Source organism: Dendropsophus ebraccatus, chromosome 12 (genome assembly GCF_027789765.1).
Source record: "Dendropsophus ebraccatus isolate aDenEbr1 chromosome 12, aDenEbr1.pat, whole genome shotgun sequence".
In the NCBI taxonomy this organism is placed as follows: domain Eukaryota; kingdom Metazoa; phylum Chordata; class Amphibia; order Anura; family Hylidae; genus Dendropsophus; species Dendropsophus ebraccatus.
In genome coordinates this window covers 79,711,882-79,738,268 of record NC_091465.1, presented here as the reverse complement: position 1 = coordinate 79,738,268, position 26,387 = coordinate 79,711,882, and the positions used below count along the sequence as shown (strand labels likewise).

At 46.4% G+C, this 26,387-nt stretch overlaps 2 protein-coding genes and 1 long non-coding RNA gene across 4 annotated transcripts in view; 1 reads left to right on the top strand and 2 right to left on the bottom strand.

Annotated features, from left to right (window-relative positions):
- LOC138770080 (NACHT, LRR and PYD domains-containing protein 12-like) overlaps positions 1 to 7,345 on the bottom strand; it is a 20,644-nt gene extending 13,299 nt beyond the window's left edge. For both annotated transcript variants that reach the window (XM_069948997.1, XM_069948998.1), the window contains exons 1-3: positions 7,278 to 7,345; positions 2,791 to 3,115; positions 1,225 to 1,311 (exon numbers count right to left, since the gene is read on the bottom strand). In XM_069948997.1, coding sequence (XP_069805098.1) covers positions 1,225 to 1,311; positions 2,791 to 3,115 — 412 coding nt within the window. In that variant the 5' untranslated portion in view covers positions 7,278 to 7,345. The remainder of the gene's footprint in view (positions 1 to 1,224; positions 1,312 to 2,790; positions 3,116 to 7,277) is intronic.
- A 60-nt stretch (positions 7,346 to 7,405) lies between these two features.
- On the top strand, positions 7,406 to 24,636 carry LOC138770081 (uncharacterized). Its single transcript, XR_011359390.1, has 3 exons — positions 7,406 to 7,552; positions 24,171 to 24,233; positions 24,613 to 24,636. It is a non-coding gene; the product is annotated as an uncharacterized lncRNA (long non-coding RNA).
- Positions 10,142 to 12,153, bottom strand: LOC138769043 (hepcidin-1-like). Its single transcript, XM_069947210.1, has 3 exons — positions 12,002 to 12,153; positions 11,458 to 11,520; positions 10,142 to 10,528 (listed from the first exon to the last, which is right to left on the bottom strand). Exons 1-3 carry the CDS (start codon positions 12,077 to 12,079, stop codon positions 10,427 to 10,429), a joined length of 243 nt encoding a protein of 80 aa, XP_069803311.1. The 5' UTR covers positions 12,080 to 12,153; the 3' UTR covers positions 10,142 to 10,426.
- Positions 24,637 to 26,387: the final 1,751 nt, after the last annotated feature.

Genomic DNA, 26,387 nt, shown 5'->3' with positions numbered 1-26,387 from the left:
ACTTTAGATTACAGCCGATCACTAGGGGTCCCAGCAGCAGGACAGCCTGTGATCGGCTTGTTGTTAATGGACACGCGGGTGAGTTGTACTTTGCTGGCTAAGTTTATATAGTGACATTTCCATTGTAGATGGTAAGCTCTCTGGCCCTATCAGTCGCGGTCTTTGTAGTAAATTTGCAGTGCTGCGGGGTCAGATCTGTACGTTTGGGCTTCTTGGCTCGTGTTGTCCTTGTTGATTGCTTTAGTGCATCCCTGTTAATTGCAAGCACCGGCAGTCAGTCGTCTACAGTGAGTACAAGGAGTCCAGCCACATGACAGATAGACATAGCCTATGTGGTTTACATATCAAGCCTACCTGCCCTATTCTGCATTACACAAAGAACCCATTCATTTGAATGGACACTGTGTAATACCTAATTAGTCCTGTGGTGGCGCTGCAGATAACCAGAACCCCTTCTACCCCCCTTCCCCAGGCAAGAGCTTATTGCTGACAGTCCCAGGAACACTGTATGATTAGCTTATTGTCAAGAGACCCTTTAAAGGGGTAGATCAATAATAATAATAAAAAAAAATCTTTCAAATCAACTGATTCCAGAAAGTGTCAGAGATTTTTAATTTACTTCATAAAAAAAAAAAATTGCATGTCTTCCAGTACTTCTCAGCTGCTGTATGCCGTGCAGAAAGTGGTGTATTCTGTCCAGTCTGGAACGCTAAAGAAATTTTCTATGGGGATTTACTACTGCTCTGGACAGTTCCTGACATGGACAGAGGTGGCAGCAGAGAGCACTGTGCCATACTAGAGAGAATACACCACTTTCTGCAGGACATACAGCAGCTGGTAAGTACTGGAAGACTGGAGATTTTTTAATAGAAGTAAATTACAAATCTCTGACATCAGATTTGAAAGATTTTTTTGGAGGGTGAACAACCCCTTTAAATATTAAAGCACCAAGTGCATGCACACAGCATGGAGGTGGATACAGTTGTATGAGGTTTCTTAGCTAAACAGACTGGACTGTATGAACAAATCATCAGGACACTAGATAGATTTAGCTCACAGAGGATTGTCTGGACTGAATGCTATTGTAACAAAACCTCAGCTTTAGGTCTGTACAATATTTTATACATGAGATGAGGCCTTAGTAATAACAGAGTATCACACTGTGTGGTGTATCTAAGCCTGGTGTATCTATGTGGTACAGTATACAGGTAGACGGGGACTTGCCTTCTTTTCCCAGTTTGTACTTCTTTTCCCGTTTGATTCCACCGATTATCTTTTTCCAGGTCGACTTCTTCTGCGGTTTCTCAAGATCTGGAAGGACAAAGCTGAGAATAAACTCTATCTGACCTCCACGTTCTTGTAATGAATATTCATTATGAGAATCTTAGGGGGAATTCACACCATATGTAAACCACGGATGAAGCTGTAAGCCAGCATCCTGAACTCCGGCCCGCATGTATCATTATGATGCCGGGACCTCTGAACCTGTTTAAAGGGGTTATCCAGCGCTACAAAAACATGGCCAATTTTCCCCCTACTGTTGTCTCCAGTTCAGGTGTGGTTTGCAATTAAGCTCCATTCACTTCAATAGAGCTGAATTTCTAAACCCCACCCAAACTGGAGACAACAGTAGGGGGAAAGTGGCCATGTTTTTGTAGCGCTGGATAACCCCTTTAAATCTTCCTGCTACTGTACTGACCCAGCCACCGCACACCTACTCCTCCCTGCTATGCTGTGACTAAATGCCAAAGAGCACTGGACTGGCCTGGAGGGGCTGGCTCTGTGATTTACAGAAAGCTTGGATGGTGTGTAAGGTAGTGAAGCAGTGAACCGCAGCTATTGATGATGATTACAGGTAGAAGCAAAAAGGGATTACATTCAGGAGGCAGCACTGTGTACATAATGAGAACATGAGGGACGCAATTACCATCAGTCACAGTATATACATCCACACAATTACCATCATATTTACCATCGTAATTACCATCACATTAACAACTTTTCATAGTAACTTATTTTCTCATCTAAATGCCTATTGTTTAAAAGGAAAAAAAACACTGCTCGTCTTTCACTAAATGAGCGCTTAAAGGGATACTCCGGCAGAAATCTTTTTCTTTCTTATCAACTGGTTTCAGAAAGTTATATAGATTTGTAATTTCCTTCTATTTAAAAATCTTCAGTCTTCCAGTACTTATCAGCTACTGTACAACCTGCAGGAAGTCGTGCTTCCTTTCCTATCTGACACAGTGCTCTCTGCTGCCACCTCTGTCCATCCATGTCAGGAACTGTCCAGAGCAGGGGAGGTTTTCTATGGGGATTTACTACTGCTCTGGACAGTTCCTGACATGGACAGAGGTGGCAGCAGAGAGCACTGTGTCCACCACTTCCTACATGACATACAGCAGCTGATAAGTACTGGAAGACTGGAGATATTTAAATAGAAGTAATTTACAAATCAATATAACTTTCTAAAACCAGTTGACTTGAAAGAAGAAAAAGAATAGCTGGATAACCCCTTAAAGTGATTTATCTGTACAGGTAAATGGACCCCTTTAGCGGGCCACTGTTTGTAGGGATGTGAAACGCCAAGTGGACAAGACTTTGGGACTTCTTTTCTGGGGGGAAGAATACTTTTGGATAAATGAAGCGATTCACAGCTATGTTAGAAACCACATGGAGGGATGTTGTTTGTAATGAGAGTGACCATCTATAGTAAAGATGATGATGGTTCCCTTGTGTAAAGCAGTAGTGGATATTGGAGCGGTGTATGCATGGATTTTGTAATCTTACCAATGACATCAATGGGCTGCAGGAAGTAAACGGGGAAGGTGTTTCGTAGCCAGTTGCGGAGCTCTGGACAGTAATGTTCTTGGACCTGCTGGAGGACGTGGATGAGCGTCTTGCAGCTGTTCTCGCTCTTCAGCATGATTTCCAGCAGCGAGGTGACCTGGTTGCTCTCCGGTCTTTTCTCCAGAAGGTTAAAGTAAGTCTTCTGGGACAGGGTCCCGGCGTCGTGGAGCCACCTCAGCAGCACGGTCGGGTTCTTCTCCAGCCATTTCACCAATGATGATTTACACGACTGGACTTTAGAGAGACATTCGGGCTTCACCGACATCTACAATCACGAGGTAAGAGGAACGTAAAATATTAGCCGGGCAAACATGATAAGGGGGTGGGGCCTTTCTCTTTTATGGCTCCCTTTTCGGATTAGGAAGTGAGGGAGATTCCAAATGCGGCACTTACTGATGCTTAAAGGGGTTGTCCAGGATTGTAAATGTGGTGTCCCACCACGGGTGTTGCTTTGCAAAAGTCTGTACTTAAAATTATAAGTGGTAATGTAGCAGTACCAAAGGTTTGCCACTAGATGTCGTTGTTATAAGTATTTATGTCTAGATATTGCACAACTGTAGGAACTAAAGGCTTATTGTTTCTTATGTATCACATGGGTCTGTAAACCAATGAGAGTTCTTTCTTCTTCTAACCGATCATCTTTCTCTTTTACTTCTTCCACACGCACTCACAGCACAGTTTACACATGCTGTAAGAAGGAAGTCACATGGGTAGAGGAAGTGTGAGGTCTTTTTGCCTACAGCTCCCTACAGCAGTCAAGTTGGGCCCTGGCCCCAGTTTTGGTCTAGACGTTGAGCAGAGCACATGTACCTAGACACAGTTTTCCCTCAAGCAACCGTATTACACACTTTCATTATTTAAAAAAAAAAAGATAACAAAAGATCAAAATGGATTCGTTCTTTTGGCATATACGAAAACATGGTCGACCACGTTTTTGTGTGTTAAAAAAAGGATGTTTTGATCTGTTTTTTGATTTTTTTTTAATAATGGAAGTCAATGGAAAAACAGATTACAACTGATGCCCACAAATTCATAATTTTTTTTACCAAAAAACAGACTGCAAAAAAATACAGTGTGAACCCAGGAGGGGCCAATTACAGGGGGTTATTATCAGATACACAGGTGGTCATGGGGTAGCGATCAGTTATGGAAGAGCAAACACTTGTTTGTTGGCTGAATAGGCCATTCTGACCCGCTGAAACCTCATCGTGGATGGACCATACGTCTCCTTGTGTCATAGGGGTAATGTAGTTGAGGGCCCACCAGGAAATCCAGCTATTATTTGTATGGCCCTGATGCATGACTGATCGAGCCTGGTGAATGCTCTGTAAATGAGTGCTGATCACCCAGAGGGCCGCTTGTTTGCAGATGGGCTGGGCTGACTAGTATGGCCCTAAGGGCCTGTTCACACTATGGAATTGAGCGGAAAGTGGAGGCGCACAAGGCCTCCCATTGAAAGGCATAGCAGGCAGGATTTGGCGCAGAGTCAACGGGCGGGGGTTCCAAGCAGAATCACTACGCCGATTCCGTTGTGTGAACGGGCCCTAAGGCTCTATTCACATTATCACTTTTTCTCCTTTGATGGGACAAATAATGCTCTATACAGGGCTTTTCTTTCCATTGTAACCCACAGAATTAGCAATGGAACCGCCAACATAGATGGTGAACACCAGTAGTAGATACATTTCAGGGAAAATTGTGGCTTTTAGGTTAAAGGTGTGATTTCAGGTTGTATACATAAAGTTTATTGATGAGAGCTCAGGATGTATTTGTACACTTTGGGGGATGGCTCTTTTCTTGTTGCCCATAGCAACCAATCACTATCTCTTACAGGTGATTGGTTGCTATGGGCATCACAGACCATTTTGCTTTCAGTTTCATAAATCTGCTCCAATTTACTGGGCCTTGTGTATAAGACTCAGAGAAGGCGGGGCCTTGTTGTCCCTGACAACCAATTGTGGTGTACCCCCAGTGTGATGTTATATCCGAGGAGCGGTCACTTGCTAGGAGTTGTAGTGTGACACCACTTCTATGGTGGGTGGCCGAGATACAGCCGGACCTGGAGATGATAGGACCCGCTACCCACAGAAAGGGGGAGTGTCCCAAGGTTGCGGTGTGCTGTGTTGGTGGTGGCGAATAATCACAGAGTCTTTAAATAAAGTTAAGTTGGTTTACTACCTGTTAATGTGCAGCAGGTAATACAAAAAGTCTCTGAAACACTTGACAAAGTTCCAATAAACACTTGATAAGAGAACGACCAGATCTGTAGTAGAAGTGCACTGTAGGATGTAGTCGTGGTGGTTGAGTTGTGCGGAGTAATACAAGAAGTAGAGTAGCAGAGAGGAGGCTGCCGTGAGAGTCTGAACCCATGTAGTTCTGTGCTCTGCCGGGATGTTGGAGGATGAGGTAGACTACTTTAGAAGAAGAAGAACACCTGTACCCGTGTATTGACCTTGAGTTTTAGTCTTTACACCACCTTATGCCCACTAGTCTAGGCGGAACCTTCCTAATGGGCGACACAGGTCCCAGAGCTTGTTACCTGGGATGAGCAGAATGCTAAGATGCTGACATCCGCGCTGCGAGACAGAGTTCATAGGCTACTGCAACTTTGCTCTGTCCGGATCAGTTCCTGGCTCTGTGGCTCTAGTCTGGATACTGTCCTGCACTGTGACTCCTCCTTGTCCTCGGTGTGGGTTGAGGTTGTCTCTGGCTAGTCCTCTCTTCAAAGGAGTTTAACAGTGCATAGTGCTTTGGAGTGTAACTAGTGAAGTTGTGAGAAACTTATTTGTGAGAAGCTGTTTTGCGAGTACTGACTAAGACTGACTTGTAGGTACCTACTTGTAGGTAGGTTGATAGGACCACTGTGGAGAGCTATCTGACTCAGGTCCTTCCTCCACAATGTGCAGAACGAAAGACCTGCTCCTCCCCCACCCATGGGACTGACTTCCTCTACAGCGTGTGTGGTGCGCTGCGATTGGATGAAAGAGTGAAATAGAAGAAGAAAGGAGGGAGGAAGAAAGCAGAAATCCTACTGGTCTACAGATTCTGGCAACATACAAACACAATAACCGTTTGTCATCCTTCAGCTGTGCAGCTTCCATATATACATACATAATACAGCGACATCTAGTGGCTAACTTTTAGTACTACTTTTACCACCATAAGAATACAAAATGTACAGACTTTTGCGAAGGGTGTATACAACTATAACACCCACACAATAACGGTTTACCATTCATTTTTTCTTGTTTAGCATGGATTCTTCTCATTGGTCGCTATGGTCCATGAATTTTGTTTCCTTATTGCTTCAATACACTTTATTTATACAGCTCTGTCCTTTTTTTTTTTTTTTTTTTTTTTACAAATTCTTCTATAGTAGTTAATATCGCTCTATCAATCCTGCAGTATTTGCCATTGGTGATTCCTAGTATATACGCCCTACATTAGCATTTTCCCCAATACACAGCCACATCTTATTATTACTCCAGTATTGGGTGGTATGGGGGCAGGGCTGCCAAGTATCCTATGATTTGGGGTTTGGGTGAATATGGGATGTGCGCAAAAGTGGACAAAATACAGATCAGGCAGGGCACAATTTTCCAATAAAAATGCATGCCACCTTAAAGGGATCTTCCAATATCAACTAACACAGGTATACTTGTAGGACTCATCAAGTTAAATATTTTTGCAAATACATTCTTTTAGAAAGTACTGCTTTTAGAGCAGAGTGGTGGTGGTGGAGGAGGAGGAGACAAGTTTGCTAAATGAATGTAGTATGTAGTGTAACTATGTTATTTAGATGGGAATACCGCTTTAAAGGGGCTGTTTACCAAAAAATGTTTTCTTTCAAATCTTTCTTATCATCTGCTGTATGTCCTGCAGGAAGTGGTATATTCTCTCCAATCTGACACAGTGCTCTCTGCTGCCACCTCTATGCGTGTGAGGAACTGTCCAGAGCAGCAGCAAATCCCCAAAACAAATCTCTCCTTCTCTCCAGACTGAGAATAATACCACTACTAATGTCAGGCAGGATATACATCCGCTGATAAGTAGTGGAAGATACAAGATTATTAAAATAAAAGTAAATTGCAAATCTCTGGCACTTTCTGGCACTAGTTATTTTGAAAGAATTTTTTGTTCTGATGAACTACCCCTTTAAGGCCTTGCGCATTTTTTTAAAATGCGAATGCTAATGTGAATTTGGTATCAAAATCTGCATGAAAGTGTCATGGACTCTGCTTCCCATTGTTTACAGCGACAATCATGAAACACCGTAATTACAGAAATCTGAAAAGTTCGGAGGCTGCGGCCTCCAGCTGTGGCAAAACTACAATTCCCATCATGCCTGGGGAGCCACAGCTTTTGACACCTGTGATGTAGAAGGAATATCAGAAACAAGAAGACCCCTGATATGTAATGGGACCTACCGTGTCCGGGCGTCAGCCACTATGGCCAGCTGCGTCTCCGCTCTCTGTTATAGCATATAATAATATTATAGCCTTTACCCTGAGGATTAATCATTAACCTTCCCCATGGCTGCACCCACTCCGACTTTAACCTGCTGAATCATACAGGGAGTCTTTCCCCGGCAGATAGAGTCCTTGGGCTGCCAGACGTACAGCTATAGAGACACATATATACACAAGTATATCTGGATTCCTATCCTTTTCACCTCTCCTGCATTGTCTGAGCTCTGGACAAGGTGAGCAGAATACCTAGAAAGTCAGCAGACTGCTGCCACTAGGGGGCGCCTCCTGCCTGTCTTATATATAGGAGATGCACAATACACAGACAGCATCTATGTAGGAGTATGCCTGAAATAGCTGTTATGGTAAATAGATGGCAGCATTCAGATGTCCTGTATAGATATGACTGTATAACCACTCCAACCTCTCCCTGTTTGGATGCAGGAATAGTGAGGTGGGGAGAAGCTGCCAGGAACATGGGTCAGGCAGCATGAAAGCAATGGTGGATCCCCTAAGGCATATAGGGATACATTTACTGATCCTTTCTAATTCTTAGGCGGCATTCACAGGTCTGCGGCCAGGAAACTATCATCATTTCCTGACTGTAAAAACTGGAGTTAATAAAAAAAAAAGGCATACTTACCTGCTCCCCTCCGCCTTCTTTTCTGTTCTTGCTCTGTGAGTGCATGAGTGCTGCAGCACTGGGGGGAAGAGGGCGGCCTCTTGTGGCCAGAGGCATAATGCTGCCTCCAGCCAGAAGAGCGAGGGCTGGGCACCGATGGCTCCTGGCCTTGTTGAACACAGTGCTACATTTAACTGTATGTGCTCCTCATTAGTAGTGCATACCTTTAATTGGCCAATCACAGCACTCAGCGCTACTTGCACAGCGTTCTGACATTGGCCTGTGCTGGCATGCAGAATTCCGGATGCTCCCATAGGGACCTATATCCTCAGCAAGCCTTGCACTATGGGAACATAACAGCAGGTTAGATGCACAATAAAAATGTATAGCCTAGGGCTGGATTACCCCTTTAAGAGAGTGGTAAGAGAAGTGACCATAGTAAGGTTGTTTAGATATGTTATTGGCCATATTTTCAGTATGTGTTAGCTCAGTATCTGTATGTATATAATGTATGTATAGCGTACATGCAATGTATTTCCCTTCACCTCTCCCCACTGGGACTGACATACTGTTGTGCATCTATCTATTTGGAGTGCAGCAGTCTTCTCACTGTACTTTGGAATGCTGCTTGTGCTTTCAATATATATATATATATATATATATATATTTATTTATTATTATTATTGGGCTGGGTTCACACTACGTTTTTCCAATGTGTTTTTTCATACATTTTATGGGAGAAAAAACAGATGAAAAACGCATGGGGGAAAAAATGATCAAAACGCATCTGTTTTTTTGTTTTTTTTTAACGTACACAAAAATGATGAAAATGAAAGAAAAAAAAGATGCATTTTTAAATATTTTGTTATTTAGATTTTTGTTATTATGGGAGTAAATGGAAAACAGGTGCACACAAATACATCTGTTTTTCATCCGTTTTTTTTACATAAAACAAATGGAAAAAAAAAAGTATTGCAAAAACACGGGGGCTCATCTACATGTGAACCCAGTGTTTGTGCACTTGATTTTTTCAGACCTTGACACTCCCTCCCCCCACCCCAACCTCCATGTTTTTCTGCTCCCAAAAAGCAATGGTGCAGGGATGATGGCCTCCCTGTAGAGGGCGCTACATTGCTTAGATGTCAATAAAGTTTAGTGTGTAAACCACAGGTATAATGTAAAATACAAGGCTAATGTATGGCAATAAAAACTGGTGTTTTTATTGCCATACATTATACCTGTATTTTACAGCTCACATGTGGGCCCTGAAATGTTCCCCTCAGGGGCCAAAGCTGTAAATACTATACAGCATCCAGGAACCAGCCTGGGGGTCAGAGAACATTCTGATTGGCTAAGGGAATGTATAAGAAAAGTGCATGTATAGTAATTGCCTAATCTACTGTTGTTATCAGTGCTGCCCCCTAGTGGATGAATCTAAAACTGCAGAAATCTCCTGAATATGGAGACTCCTTCCAGTAACTTGGGGGATTATCAGGTTTAGGTTCAATGGTCACAGTCACACCTAAAGCCCCGATGCTGCGTAAGAGCGTGGCGGTGTGGTAACTATTATATAGCTGGCGTCAGGACATCCCTACGTCACATCACTGAGCTGGCATCCATTGGGGACTGATCGTATTTGCACATTGGGTGAATGAACCTTTATTGACACATTTCTAGTAGACACGATTGTCCTGCTGGCACATGAGACTTCACCGCAGCCAGAGAAGCTTATTACAAGCAGGGAACCAGTAGTCTGCATGACGTACTACAACTCTCAGCATAGCCTGCTGCGAGGGGGGCTTGTAATGACACAGGGTATGGACAGTTTCCTACAGAATAAAGCAAGTTGCTGGAGAGCTACAGATTGGGGAACTTGACTGTTAATGAATGATCGTAGTCGTAGTCAGGAGAGCCACAGGTTGGGGAATGTTCGGCTGTGGCTACATATTGGGAGTTGTAGTCTATCAGACACTGGAGTGTGTTAGGTTGGGGAGCACTATTGTAGATTGTGATCCTAAGATCATTCAGGATGCTCAATAGACCAAAAATATAAACTATAGCGCCCCCTATCTATAGTGTTGTGGAGTGCTGCTCATCCTGGGCCTCCTGATTCATGAATATAATGCCAGAACTACAGTAAGGACTGACACACTGTCACAAGGAGAGCAGGAGAGCTATGGAAATGATAGGCGCATAACAAATCTATAAGAAACATTGTCTTTATTATCTGTATAAAATATAATGATAGAGAAACAATATATACACATATCCATAAATACAGACAGGGATAGAGTGACCCCCTGCCATATAACCCTGAGGGAACAGATGTAGCAGAGAGGAATTAGTCTTGTTCCATGACGTCTACATGACAAGTTCAGCTCTGCTGCTGTAACAAACTCGGCTCTGCTATGTCTGTACAAACAGGCGGTTCCGGGATCTCATGTAGTGCTGTGGCCTGAGGGTCCTGAGCTCCTCTGCGGGGGCTCATCTACGTACGGCAGCAGTATCCGCACCCTTTGTTCTTACAGCACTTACAGCAGTACAGACAGATGGACAATCCGGTGTGACGCCGACTCCGCGCAAAAGATGTCTGAGGAGGAAGAACGTAAAGATGAGGAGCGAACGATTAAGATTTCATCTATCTCCGATCTATTATCTATCTATCCATCTATCTCCTATCTATCTATCTATCTATCTCCTATCTATCTATCTATCTATCTATCTCATCTATCTATCTCCTATCTATCTATCTCATCTATCTCCTATCTATCTATTATCTATCTATCTATCTATCTATCTATCTATCTATCTATCTATCTATCTCCTATCTATCTATCTATCTATCTCCTATCTATCTATCTATCTATCTATCTATCTATCTATCTATCTATCTATCTATCTCCTATCTATCTATCTCCTATCTATCTATCTATCTATCTATCTATCTATCTATCTATCTCCTATCTATCTATCTATCTATCTATCTATCTCATCTATCTATCTATCTCCTATCTATCTATCTCATCTATCTCCTATCTATCTATCTCCTATCTATCTATTATCTATCTATCTATCTATCTATCTATCTATCTATCTATCTATCTCCTATCTATCTATCTATCTATCTATCTATCTATCTATCTATCTCCTATCTATCTATCTATCTCCTATCTATCTATCTATCTATCTATCTATCTATCTCCTATCTATCTCCTATCTATCTCCTATCTATCTCCTATCTATCTCCTATCTATCTATCTATCTATCTATCTCCTATCTATCTCCTATCTATCTATTATCTATCTATCTATCTATCTATCTATCTATTATCTATCTATCTATCTATCTATCTATCTATCTATCTATCTCCTATCTATCTCCTATCTATCTATCTATCTATCTATCTATCTATCTATCTATCTATCTCCTATCTATCTATCTATCTATCTATCTATCTATCTATCTATCATATCTCTCGCTCTCTTTCTCTCTCTCTTTCTCCAGCACTATCAGACTCACCTGTACTTCCGTCTCCTCGCTCTGGTACGGGGTGAGATGATCAGCAGAATTCATTATTTCGTTCTGAAATGTAAGAAATAACAAAGTATGTTAAAATAATGTAATCAGATAGTGATGTAGCAGAGCTGAGTTATGATGCAGCAGAGCTGAGTTGGTCATTTGGTGAGAGTCCATCTCACCACAGATCAGAACGTTCCACTCTCAGACTCCTTTGCCTTAACATATCCCGGTGTCTTACAGCATAACCCGCTCCCATACACTCCTAAGATATACTGCTGACTTTGGGCTCTGGAGCTTTGACAGACTTTGCTTTTCTGAGCCCTTTGTGACCACAACTGACTACTCTAGATAACCAGAGTATTATAGGTGATTAAAGTATATTAGTAAATGGTTCCTGAGCCGATCTATATAACTCTAAGCAAAGCAATCCAAAAGTGGACCCGCCCTTTAAGTGGACTAATCCTTTAAGAAAAGTTGTGAATATTGTTAAGACATAGATTAAGAAATGAAGACCCCCTTTAAATCGGACCTTGTAGTTACTTACCCCCATGACAGAGGCGCTGAGCCCCTGGTGGGCGATCAGGGAGAGGAGGAGGAGGAGGCAGAGGCTGAGGGACTTCATCTTCTCTGTATCTGGAGATGAGGGCTGTGTGTGCTCCGCAGGTTAGGTCTGCTCTGATGCTGCTCCACCTGCAGGATACAGCGGTATATATGGGCAGTGTCCAGCCAGGAGGTCACAGCAGGGGTCACATCTCTCATAATCCCGGCGCCTTCTATTTGTTTGTTTATTTCTTTACTGGAAGCCGAAATTTCCACATGTTCTACCGTTCTGGGGCGTTTTACATTATCATTACGGCTAATGGAGGTGAAAGATTGGGAAACTCCAAAGACTGATCTAACATAGTGACTGGTGGGAAGGGGTCACCGGCCGCACCATCTGCTGGGAATAACACAGGACTAATAGTTAGATAACAAGTGTCATTATATCTCTATATTATATAGTAATAGTCTTATATATACTATATATATCCTGTATATAGGAGCAGTATTATTGTAGTTATATTCCTGTATATAGGAGCAGTATTATAGTAGTTATATTCCTGTATATAGGAGCAGTATTATAGTAGTTATATTCCTGTATATAGGAGCAGTATTATAGTAGTTATATTCTTGTATATAGGGAGCAGTATTATAGTAGTTATTTTCCTGTATATAGGAGCAGTATTATAGTAGTTATATTCCTGTATATAGGGGCAGTATTATAGTAGTTATATTCCTGTATATAGGGGCAGTATTATAGTAGTTATATTCCTGTATATAGGAGCAGTATTATAGTAGTTATATTCCTGTATATAGGAGCAGTATTATAGTAGTTATATTCTTGTATATAGGAGCAGTAGTATAGTAGTTATATTCCTGTATATAGGAGCAGTATTATAGTAGTTATATTCTTGTATATAGGAGCAGTATTATAGTAGTTATATTCTTGTATATAGGAGCAGTATTATAGTAGTTATATTCCTGTATATAGGAGCAGTATTATATTAGTTATATTCCTGTATATAGGGAGCAGTATTATAGTTGTTATATTCTTGTATATAGGGAGCAGTATTATAGTAGTTATATTCTTGTATATAGGAGCAGTTGTATAGTAGTTATATTCCTGTATATAGGAGCAGTATTATAGTAGTATATCCCTGTATATAGGAGCAGTATTATAGTAGTTATACAGGAACTGGAGAGAATGGAACGGCTGCACATCCCATCTATGGCTGATACTAATGCCGCTAGGCCTATATTAAAAATCAACACCAGAGTGTCTGTATATGAATTGATCAAGCCATATTGCCCCGTGTACCACCGCGCAGGTCCTCTGGTCCACACGGGTCCCTACGCTAACTCCACACCGTGTCGGTCAGCGACCGCCAACCCCGCAAAGCGTGCACGTGCAGGGAAGGGAGGCCATGGAACGGCCCTGCAACCCCAATGTCACAGGACCAGACCCAAAAAGCCCCACCAAAACCCGGCCAGCACCACCGGCGGGGAAGGCTGCCCCCAAACGACACAAGTATGGATATGGTATTACACTTACCATTACTGCTCTCACAGAATGGGGAAGACATAGGGTCCAGACATGTGAGCACAGGCATATCCTGCTAATTTTTGTGTTTTTTATTTAGCCTAGCGGCACTAGTATCAGCCATAGGTGTGAGGTGCAGCGCTTTTTCTTCCCTGAACCGCATTTTGTTTCTCTCTTTTCTCCGTGTTTTGCACTCCTCCTGGTGAGACCCACATGACCGCAATTAGCAGGAGACACCTGAGTGCTCATGGTTTTAATCCCTCCTGTCTTTTCCCATTCTGTCTGCTGCAGCTATGGTGAGCGCAATACCTCATCCAGACTTGTGCTGTTTGGGGGCGACCTTCTCCGCCGGCGGTGCTGGCCGGGTTCTGGTGTGGTGTTTTTGGGTCTGGTCCTGTGGCATGGGGGTCGCAGGGCCGTCCCATGGCCCCTGTTCCCTGACTGTGCACGCCTGCGGGGTTGGTGGCCACTGACTGGCACGGTGTGGACTTAGTGTAGGGACCCATGTGTATCAGATACCGGCACGAGGTACATGGGGCAGTATGGCTTGATCAATTCATACACAAAATTCTGATGTGTTTTTTATTTAGCCTAGGGGCACTAGTATCAGCCATAGGTGTGAGGTGCAGCACTCTGTTTCTTCCCTGAACCGCATTATATTAGTTATATTCCTGTATATAGGGAGCAGTATTATAGTAGTTATATTCTTGTATATAGGGAGCAGTATTATAGTAGTTATATTCTTGTATATAGGGGCAGTATTGTAGTAGTTATTTTCCTGTACATGGTTAGATTCACACAACGTTTAACAGCACTAAACAGCCGGCCGCCAGGCTGCACTCAGCTCGTCCCTGCAGCCGATACCTCCGTATCGGCTGCAGGCACGTTCTTTTTTCACAATTGATTTGCGGGCACCGGCGGCTGTGCCCGCAAATCAATTAGCCATTCACTCCAATGCAATGTGCGGCCGCGCTGCACATTGCGTTGTGTGAACAGCTGATGTTTCCGGCCGCTGTTCACTAAAATAATTGACAGGCACATTATTCTAACGTCCATTCTAAAGATCGGGCGTTAGAATAACGATGTGAGAACACAGCGTGCGGCATTGCATTGGGTTCAATCCAATGCCACCCCTACAGTAAAGAATGGACGCTGAGGCAATTGCAATCAGCGTCCGTTCTTTACTGAAAAAGAACGTTGTGTGAATGGGGACAGACAGCTTATTGACACACATTACAAAGTTAAATAACTTTGTAATGTGTGTTAATCAAGCGGAAAAAGTTAATCGCCGCACTACTCCTTTAATTGCACCACAAATTCCGTCCTTCTGAAATGCCAGTGGACATCTTAGTGAAAATGAGATGAATGTTGGTGGCAGTGAGTGATCATTTCCAGGCTGTGTAGGGTGTGTGGATGTCCTGCACAGTGTGTCCTTAGTCGCCCCATACCCGTGCCCCCTCCTCCTCCACCCCCTGTAGTGGACAGCTTGTGTGTTTATACCCAGTTATATCATCAGACACAGTCACTGGCTCATTACCAAGGTCGCTCCCCAGACCTTCTTAACCCTATAGACATGACCTCAGCTCTGGGAATTTCCCAATGTTAGATCTGTGGGACCTAAGTTACTGTAAATCGGCAGAATATTTCCTAAATATGTTCAAAGTTTCTTCTCCTGGGAAATAAGATGTAAACACCACACAGATTACCGAAAACTGTGTCATTGGAGGAGGAGGAGGAAGACCCCACAATGGTGGACATGGTCATAAATACAGCACTGCCCAAGGAGATAGAAGACAACCTGATCCCATAGACTGGACCCAACAGATTCATAGACGGAGAGATAATGAAATCCTTTACTATCTGCACCATCCTCATCCTCTCCCTGCTCCATCACCAGATTCACAGTGTCACCAGTGATGAGGTATGCCAATATACTACATCCAAGCGTGCGCATGCAGGGAAGGGAGGCCATGGAATGGCCCTGCAACCCCAGTGTCACAGGACCAAACCCAAAATGCCCCACCAAAACCCAGCCGGAACCACCAGCGGGGAAGGCTGCCCCCAAACGACACAAGTATGAATATGGTATTGCACTCACCACTGCTGCTGCAGACAGAATGGGAAAGACATTAGGTACCGACATGTGAGCACAGGTATATCCTGCCAATTTGGGTCATGTGGGTCTTATGAAGGGGAGTGCCAGCTGCTCAGAAAAGAGAGAACTATAAAATATGACATGGAGAGAAAGGAGCAGCCACTTATGGCTGACACTAATGCCGCTAGGCCTATTTTAAAAACCAACACCAGGATGTCAGTATATAATTTGATCAAACCTTATTGCCCTGTGTACCACGTGCAGGTCCCCTGGTTCACACGGGTCTCTACGCTAACTACACACTGTGTCGGTCAGCGACCACCAACCCCGCAAAGTGTGCACATGCAGGGAAGGGAGGCCATAGAATATAGTAGTTATATTACTGTATATAGGAGCAGTATTATAGTTGTTATATTATTGTATATAGGAGCAGTATTATAGTAGTTATATTCTTGTATATAGGGAGCAGTATTATAGTAGTTATATTCTTGTATTTAGGAGCAGTATTATAGTAGATATATTATTGTATATAGGAGCAGTATTATAGTAGTTATATTCCTGTATATAGGTGGCAGTATTATAGTAGTTATATTCCTGTATATAGGAGCAGTATTATAGTAGTTATATTCCTGTATATAGGTGGCAGTATTATAGTAGTTATATTCCTGTATATAGGAGCAGTATTATAGTAGTTATATTCCTGTATATAGTAGCAGTATTATAGTAGTTATATTCTTGTATATAGGGGGCAGTATTAAAGTAGTTATATCCTTGTATATAGGGGGCAGTATTATAGTAGTTATATCCTTGTATATAGGAGCAGTATTATAGTAGTTATATTCTTGTATATAAGGGGCAGTATTATAGTAGTTATATCCTTGTATATAGGGGGCAGTATTATAGTAGTTATATCCTTGTATATAGGGAACAGGATTACAGTAGGTGTATTCTTGTTATAGCAATTGATTCAATAGGTGGGAGATTCCCCTGCATTGTTTTCCCTTTGGGGGCTTTCATTCTATTCAAACAGATTGGGTGTTGGGTATTTTTTCACCTGTAGGCTCAGGCAATAGTCCCCCATTGTGTGTAATGGTGATGAGTGACACAGAATCCTATAAATACCAGTAATATAGCAGATAGATTAGAGCATTGTCCGTCCTGATGAGCAGTGGCGCCGCAATGATGAGGCGACCTGAGTCAACAGCTGGTGGCGCCGCCTGAGGCAGACATCATGGGGGCGGCCAGTGGCGTAGCTACCACGGTCGCAGGCGGTCGCCACCGCGACCCGGCCGCTACCAAGTGGGGGCCCGCGAGGCCCCCCCTTGCCACTGTACTGCTCCCATCCCACTCCCTCTTGTGACTGCAAGCAATGTTTTGCCTGTGATCACAAGAGGCAGGATGGGACGGCCCCCGGCTGACTTGCGGGGCTGGGAGCATCTTGAGGGCAAAAAAACAGGTCCCGCGAAGCTCCGCCCCTTCACTGTAAGCCCCGCCCCCAGCCGCGGTAAGCCCGCCAGCGCGCGTGACAAGAAGACTAGAGGAACCATTCAGGTGAGTATAGATTTTTTTAGTTTTAAAGGGCATGATGGGGGTGTAGTGGTATGATGATGGGGGGTGTAGTGGTATGATGATGGAACAAGAGGATGATGGGGGGTGTAGTATGATGATTAAGGAACAAGAGGATGATGAAGGGTGTAGTGGTATGATGATGAAAGGGCAGGAGGATGAAGGGGTAGTAGTATGGTGATGAAGGGGCAGGAGGAGGGGACAACATGGGGGGCATCTGTAAGGGGGATAAAATGGGGGGCCATCTATATGGGGGATAACATGGGGGCCATCTATAAGGGGGAAACATTGGGGGCCATCTATAAGGTGGACTACATGGGGGGTGTATACAATAGGGCATGCACAGAGGGGGGCATGTACTGTAAGGGGGGTCACATAGTGTCAGGGCTACCTACTTAATGAGGGTGTAAAGGGGACAGTACAGATGTGCAGTGTGTATAGAGATGAGGATGGTGTCAGTGTGAGGAGTCTAATATGTCTGTCTGGCAGATTCTGTGGATTCGTGGCCCAGAGAAGTTCTCATAATGGCCCAGGGCAGATGGAGAAGATGAAAAGGGAAGAACTCCGATCAGAGGAGAAGTCCCCTGTGAGTCACTTGATATAACTGCACTGTAATGTATATGGTGTATAGATCCTGTGTACAGTGCGTCCACCTCTATATGACTGTATGAAGTGATATTGGTCTATGTACAGAGGATTATATTCAGTAGCAGCGGTGGTGTTAGTCACTATGTGGTGGTATTATTTGTTACTTGTTATCTGGTACTGTGTTTTATTGGATTTAGTATACTGGATTTGGTCAGTAACAATATGGTGGTGATGGTTGTGGTGTGGCGGTAATATTTCCCCTTGTGTACTGGTAATATTGGCAATATTGGTCTCAGTAAACAGGATTTGTTTAGTAACAGTATGGCGGTGATAATATTTCCTGTATACTGGTATTATTGGTAATATCAGTCTTGAGATATATATATACCAATAGCATCGAGAAAGGGGGGGCCCAAATTGACCTCTTGCACCAGGGCCCAAGAGACATTAGCTACGCCCCTAGGGGCGGCATTCAGTGGCAGATTATAATATGGGCGGTTCGGGCGGCCGCCCACATTATAATCCGCCACTGATTGTACCATGTACCAGAGACCCCCTGCGCCCGGACAGCATCTGTAATTAGATGCTGACAGCGGGGGAGACTGTATTCATAAGCGCCGTGCTGTAATGAATCAGCCGTGCGATGCTGTTACTACAGCGCGGCACTTATGAATACAGTCTCCCCCGCTCCCAGCATCTAACTACAGATGCTGCCCGGGCGCGGGGGTCTCCGGTATCGGCATTCCACGTCCGTGATCCGTCAGGATCACGGAACGTGGGAATGCAGCCTTAGTCCCCCGGCTGATGTGCGGCTGCCGGAGGTGTCCCATCCTGTCTCCGGCAGCGCGCGCATCAGAGAGCTCCCTGTGCACCGGAAGTCACAGCCACAGGCGCACGGGGAGCTCTCTGATGCGCACGCTGCCGGGGACAGGACGGGACACCCCGGGCAGCCGCACATCAGCAGGGACCAGACCAGAGAGGATCGACGGGGGAACGGATGGCAGGTGAGTTGTGTGCTGTTTTTTGTTTTTGTTTTATCTGCTGTGCAGGGGGGGGGGGGGGGGGGGAGAGGGGGACCATCTATAAGGGAGAGGGGAGAGGGGGACCATCTATAAGGGAGAGGGGAGAGGGGGACCATCTATAAGGGGGGGGGAGAGGGGGACCATCTATAAGGGGGGGGGGAAGGGGGTGACCATATATAAGGGAGAGGGGAGAGGGGGACCATATAATATATAAGGGAGAGGGGAGAGGGGGACCATATATAAGGGAGAGGGGAGAGGGGGACCATCTATAAGGGAGGGGGAGAGGGTGACCATCTATAAGGGAGGGGGGAGAGGGGGACCATCTATAAGGGAGGGGGGAGAGGGGGACCATCTATAAGGGAGGGGGGAGAGGGGGACCATCTATAAGGGAGGGGGGAGAGGGGGACCATCTATAAGGGAGGGGGGAGAGGGGGACCATATATAAGGGAGGAGGGAGAGGGGGACCATCTATAAGGGAGGGGGGAGAGGGGGACCATCTATAAGGGAGGGGGGAGAGGGGGACCATCTATAAGGGAGAGGGGAGAGGGGGACCATATATAAGGGAGAGGGGAGAGAGGGACCATCTATAAGGGAGGGGGGAGAGTTGGACCATCTATAAGGGGGGAAAGAGGGAAACCATCTATAAGGGGGGAGAGGGGGACCATCTATAAGGGGGGGGGAAAGAGGGGGACCATCTATAAGGGAGAGGGGGACCATCTTTAAGGGGGGGGGGAGAGGGGGACCATATATAAGGGAGAGGGGAGAGAGGGACCATCTATAAGGGAGAGGGGAGAGGGGGACCATCTATAAGGGGGGAAAGAGGGAAACCATCTATAAGGGGGGAGAGGGGGACCATCTATAAGGGGGGGGGAAGAGGGGGACCATCTATAAGGGGGAGGGGGACCATCTATAAGGGGGGGGGGAAAGAGGAGGACCATCTATAAGGGAGAGGGGGACCATATATAAGGGAGAGGGGAGAGGGAAGAGGGGGAACATCTATAAGGGGGGGGGACCATATATAAGGGAGAGGGGAGAGAGGGACCATCTATAAGGGGGGGGAGGGGGACCATCTATAAGGGAGGGGAGAGGGGGACCATCTATAAGGGGGGGGAAGAGGGGGACCGTCTATAAGGGAGGGGAGAGGGGGACCATCTATAAGGGGGGGGGGGGGAAAGAGGGGGACCATCTATAAGGGGGGGGAGAGGGGGACCATCTTTAAGGAGGGAGAGGGGGACCATCTATAAGGGGGGACCATCTATAAGGGAGGGACCATCTATAAGGGAGGGGGAGAGGGGGACCATCTATAAGGGAGGGGGGAGAGGGGGACCATCTATAAGGGGGGGGAGAGGGGGACCATCTATAAGGGAGGGGAGAGGGGGACCATCTATAAGGGAGGGGGGAGAGGGGGACATCTATAAGGGAGGGGGAGAGGGGGACCATCTATAAGGGAGGGGGGAGAGGGGGACCATCTATAAGGGGGGGGGGAGAGGGGGACCATCTATAAGGGAGAGGGAACCATCTATAAGGGGGGGAAGAGGGGGACCATCTATAAGGGGAGGGGAGAGGGAAGAGGGGGACCATCTATAAGTGGGGGGGAAAGAGGGGGACCATCTATAAGGGAGGGGGGGGGGAAGAGGGGGACCATCTATAAGGGAGGGGAAAGAGGGGGACCATCTATAAGGGAGGGGGAGAGGGGGACCATCTATAAGGGAGGGGGAGAGGGGGACCATCTATAAGGGAGGGGGGAGAGGGCGACCATCTATAAGGGAGGGGGGAGAGGGGGACCATCTATAAGGGAGGGGGGAGAGGGGGACCATCTATAAGGGGAGGGGAGAGGGAAGAGGGGGACCATCTATAAGGGGAGGGGAGAGGGAAAAGGGGGACCATCTATAAGTGGGGGGGGGAAAGAGGGGGACCATCTATAAGGGAGGGGGAGAGGGGGACCATCTATAAGTGGGGGGGGAAAGAGGGGGACCATCTATAAGGGAGGGGGAGAGGGGGACCATCTATAAGGGAGGGGGAGAGGGGACCATCTATAAGGGAGGGGGGAGAGGGAACCATCTATAAGGGAGAGGGGACCATCTATAAGGGGAGGGGAGAGGGAAAAGGGGGACCATCTATAAGTGGGGGGGAGAGGGGGACCATCTATAAGGGGGGGGAGAGGGGGACCATCTATAAGGGAGGGGGGAGAGGGGGACCATCTATAAGGGAGGGGGAGAGGGGGACCATCTATAAGGGGGGGGGGAGAGGGGGACCATCTATAAGGGGGGGAAGAGGGGGTCCATCTATAAGGGGGGAAGAGGGGGACCATCTCCTAAAAGATCAGCACCCTCCTCTCCTGACATCCTCTGTGCTGCTGGGACTTCTCCTATAGGATTAGCACCCTCCTCTCCTGACATCCTCTGTGCTGCTGGGACCTCTCCTATAGGATTAGCACCCTCCTCTCCTGACATCCTCTGTGCTGCTGGGACCTCTCCTATAGGATTAGCCCCCTCCTCTCCTGACCTCCTCTGTGCTGCTGGGACCTCTCCTATAGGCAGGGCCGTCTTACCCATTGAGCATGGTAGGCGGCTGCCCGGGGGCCCTTGCGTCCTAGGGGGCCCCTGCCCGCTGTCACAGCGGGCAGGGGCCCCCTAGGACGCAAGGGTCCCCAGGCTGCCGCCTCCCATGCCCAATTGGTAAGACGGCCCTGCGCGCGCCCCCTTCCCCTTCTCTTGCGACCGCAAGCACTTTCTTGCTTGCGATCGCAAGTGGAAATCCGGCCCCGGCTGATGCGTCGCTCCCTGGGGGATTCTCCGGGAGCGCACGCATCAGGAACCTCAGTGCGCGTCGCTGGGGTTTCCTGTACCGGAAGTCCCGGCCTGGGCGCACACTGAGCTTCCGGATGTGTGCGCTCCCTGAGAATCCCCCGGGGAGCGACGCATCAGCCGGGGCAGAAGAGGAGAGGAAGCAGCGACGGGGGAGCGCTGGTAAGTGAGTTGGGTGTTTGTTTTTTTTATCTGCTGTGCAGGGGGCCATCTATAAGGGGGGAATACGGGGGAGCCATCTATAAGGGGGGAATACGGGGGAGCCATCTATAAGGGGGGAATACGGGGGAGCCATCTATAAGGGGGGAATACGGGGGAGCCATCTATAAGGGGGGAATACGGGGGAGCCATCTATAGGGGGGATACGGGGGGAGCCATCTATAGGGGGGATACGGGGGGGAGCCATCTATAGGGGGGGATACAGGGGGGAGCCATCTATAGGGGTTGATACAGGGGGGAGCCATCTATAGGGGGGGATACAGGGGGGAACCATCTATAGGGGGGGATACAGGGGGAGCCATCTATAGGGGGGATACAGGGGGAGCCATCTATAGGGGGGATACAGGGGGAGCCATCTATAGGGGGGATACAGGGGGGAGCCATCTATAGAGGGGGTACAGGGGGAGCCATCTATAGGGGGGATACAGGGGGGAGCCATCTATAGGGGGGGATACAGGGGGGAGCCATCTATAGGGGGGGATACAGGGGGGAGCCATCTATAGGGGGGGATACAGGGGGAGCCATCTATAGGGGGGATACAGGGGGAGCCATCTATAGGGGGGGATACAGGGGGGAGCCATCTATGGGGGAATACAGGGGGGAGCCATCTATAGGGGGGATACAGGGGGGAGCCATCTATAGGGGGGATACAGGGGGGAGCCATCTATAGGGGGGGATACAGGGGGGAGCCATCTATAGGGGGGGTACAGGGGGAGCCATCTATAGGGGGGATACAGGGGGGAGCCATCTATAGGGGGGATACAGGGGGAGCCATCTATAGGGGGGGATACAGGGGGGAGCCATCTATACGAGAGGGGGGGATACAGGGGGGAGCCATCTATAGGGGGGGGATACAGGGGGGAGCCATCTATACAAGGGGGGGATACAGGGGGGAGCCATCTATAAGGGGGGATACAGGTGGGAGCCATCTATATTAGGGGGAGGATACGGGGGGATACAGGGGGGAGCCATCTATAGGGGGGGGATACAGGGGGGAGCCATCTATACAAGGGGGGGGTAACAGGGGGGAGCCATCTATAAGGGGGGAATACGAGGGAGCCATCTATAAGGGGGTAATACAGGGGGAGCTATCTATAAGGGGCCAATACAGATGTGCAGTGTGTAGAGAGATGAGGATGGTGACAGAGTGTGGAGCCTAATATGTCTGTCTGGCAGATTCTGTGGATTCGTGGCTCGGAGAAGTTCTCATAACGGCCCAGGGCAAATGGAAAAGAAGATGAAAAGGGAAGAACTCCGATCAGAGAAGACGTCTCATGTGAGTCACTTGATGTATCTGCACTGTAATGTATATGGTGTACAGAACCTGTGTAGAGCTGGGTACCTCTATATGACTGGATGAGGTGATAGTGATCTGTGTACAGTGGATTAGTCAGTATGCGGTGGTAATATTTGTTGCTTGTTATCTGGCATATATATAGAGAAGGGCAAAACAACATGTCTCATATAGACAGAGGGGCAACAACATGACTATTATATTATATATGAACCATGTTGTTTCCCTGTATTCTGTATAGATGAGACATGTTGCACTGGTGTGACAATAAACCCTGCAGATTGCTGTTGGAAGTGCTGTCTCCATTGCGTTTTTTGGATACTTTGAAGCCAACCTGGTCTGGTTTGGTGCGGCACGCACGCACGGTTATTTTTTGTTTTTGCGCTGCTGAAAGACTGTATTGTGAATTAAAGTTTATGTTAACAATAATTAGTATTTTTTATTGTACGTAATTGTACTGGCTAGGGGCGGGGTTGCAAAGATGGGGGGGTTTTTGATGGCGGCGGCCGCGGGGGGTGGGGCCCAATTCGCACCTCTGCCCAGGGGCCCATAATGCTGTTAAGACGGCCCTGCCTATAGGATTAGCACCCTCCTCTCCTGACCTCCTCTGTGCTGCTGTGACCTCCCCTATAAGATCAGCCCCCTCCTCTCCTGACATTCTCTGTGCAGCAAGGGACCAAACATTATGTTTATTGGGGACAGCAGTGTGTGTGTGTGTGTGTGTGTGTGGGGGGGCAGTAGTGGATTATAATGTGGGCAGATTGACGGGGGGGGGGGGGGGGGCGTCATCCTATAGTTCGCCTCGGCCAGCAGATAGGCTAGAATCACCCCTGCTGATGAGTGGACACTTTGGACCATTGTTTCAATACTGGTGTATGTGGAATTGTCAGCTTTAGTATATACAGTGTTCTGGAGTGGTGACTGGGTTAGCCAAGCCTATAAATACATGTAGATTTCCTGCTTCAGCTGCCGATGCCGGCCTTCTATGATGACTCCATAAGTTCTTTGACGTTTCCTAAATCTTGTATTTTCTCTTATGTAGAATGAAGCATCAGTCTCTCCTGGGATCCTCCACTTTCCGGAGATAGAAGAGGCACATCTACAGGTCTGTATATTCTCATGTATATAATATATGACAGTGGTGATTATATGGTCAGGGCAATAAATGAGATGCATGCAGAAGGTTACATTACTGAAAAGTCTAATGTGTAAAAAATGGCCTTTAGGTGGCGACATAGAGACAATGGGGGAGATTTATCAAACATGGTGTAAAGTGAAACTGGCTCAGTTGCCCCTAGCAACCAATCAGATTACACCTTTCATTTTCCAAAGAGTCTGTGAGGAATGAAAGGTGGAATCTGATTGGTTGCTAGGGGCAACTGATCCAGTCTCACTTTACACCATGTTTGATAAATCTCCCCCAATGCGTTTCCTATAATGCTTTACGTTCTCTCTGTAACCTCTCTATTATCTCTTCTCTCCAGGAGTCGCTTATCCGGAGAAGACGACACTTGGGTCTCTCTATCTGCACCTACTGCTGCAATTGCTGTAGAAACAAGGGGTGTGGATACTGCTGCCGCACCTAGAGGACCCCGGGGGTCATCACTGATACTACCTCTATATGTCATCTTAGCCTGTACATATTTGTATCTGATTTTATTAAACATTGTATTTATGTCAGAATAAACCTAGTATATGCATATGTATTGAGTATTTATTAGAAGAACGGTTGAGGCTGAAGTGGCTGATAACAGAGAACAATAGACCGCACTTTAGTATAAACAGTGGATACCAGTAGACAGTTTATAATTTATGGTCAGTTCTCGTATTAAATACATTGAGCTCACAGCTATTCTTCCAGATTCCTTGAATTACCTGCACGCTCAGCACCTACAGTAGAAAATTATTTATTATCCTGAAACCTTTATTTTTATCAACATTGGTCATTGTGGAGAAGTCTAGGCATCTACTGTTATATTAGACTGTCAGCTAATCCTGCTGAAATCTTCCCTTTTCTCTAATGTTTATGGGTTACTTACTAGTTTTAGACTGAGTATATTAGAAATTTCCATTTGCAGTCAGTGGATGAGATGTGTAACAGCACCACCAGCAGGTGAAGAGTGGTAATGCATGAAAAATCCCTGTACTTTCCTAATAAACATTATGGGGGGGTCATTTATTAATTAAAGGGGTTATCCAGCGCTACAAAAACTTGGCCACTTTTGCCCCTCTCTTGTCTCCAGTTCAGGTGTGGTTTGCAATTAAGCTCAATTTACTTTTCAAATTCCACCCAATCCGGAGACAAGAGTGGTGCAAAAGTGGCCATGTTTTTGTAGCACTGGATAATTCCTTTAAAGGGGTAGTGCGGCGCTAAAAATTATTCACTAAATAACACACATTAGACACAGTTATGCTCACCCAATCGCGGCAGAGGGCGGCCAGAGCGGTTCGGCCGCCCGCCCCGAAGATTACATCATTGTCGCAAGATGGAGGACGGGGGTCGACACGGATCAGGTGAGTATAGAGCACTACACTTCCGGGTCTAGCGTGAGTGGGGGGAAACACGGGGAAGGGGGCCATTCAAATACATAACATACATTACAAAGTTGTATAACTATGTAATGTGTGTTATTTAGTGAATAATTGTTTAGCGCCGCACTACCCCTTTAAGACCGGCTAAGGGCCCTGTTACATTAACGCTCCGAGTAATAGAGACATCGATCAGCCGATGATCATTTCATCACTGGGTTAGACCTAAAATCTTTGGGCGCCGACCGTGCACAGCTATGTGGCCTACAGCTGACGATTGCCCAAACACCTGATACCTTACCTCTCCCCACTCCCAGTCTTCTCTCTTGTGCTCCGCAGCTTCCTGATCCAGGAGTAGGGAGAGGTAAGGTATTTGGTGTTTGGGCAAGGGCTGCATGGACATCACTAACAATGTCCATGCAGCCCACTTGTCGGGCCATCTAATACAGGGGTGTCAAACTCAAATACACAGTGGGCCAAAATTCAAAAATTGGACGAAGTCGTAGGCCAACCATGATATTTATTGAAGGGCGAATGCGTTGTTCCTGGCACTGTCAGTGGTGTGCGTCTCCCAGCCCCGTGCACTATGATAAATGACATGATAAATTGCTATGAAATGATTAAACACCAACCCATGTAATAGCCAACTACCCAATATTACCTCATGTAGTAGCCAACCCAACCCACATATTAGCCAGCCCTCCCAATAGTGCCCAAATAGTAGCCAGCC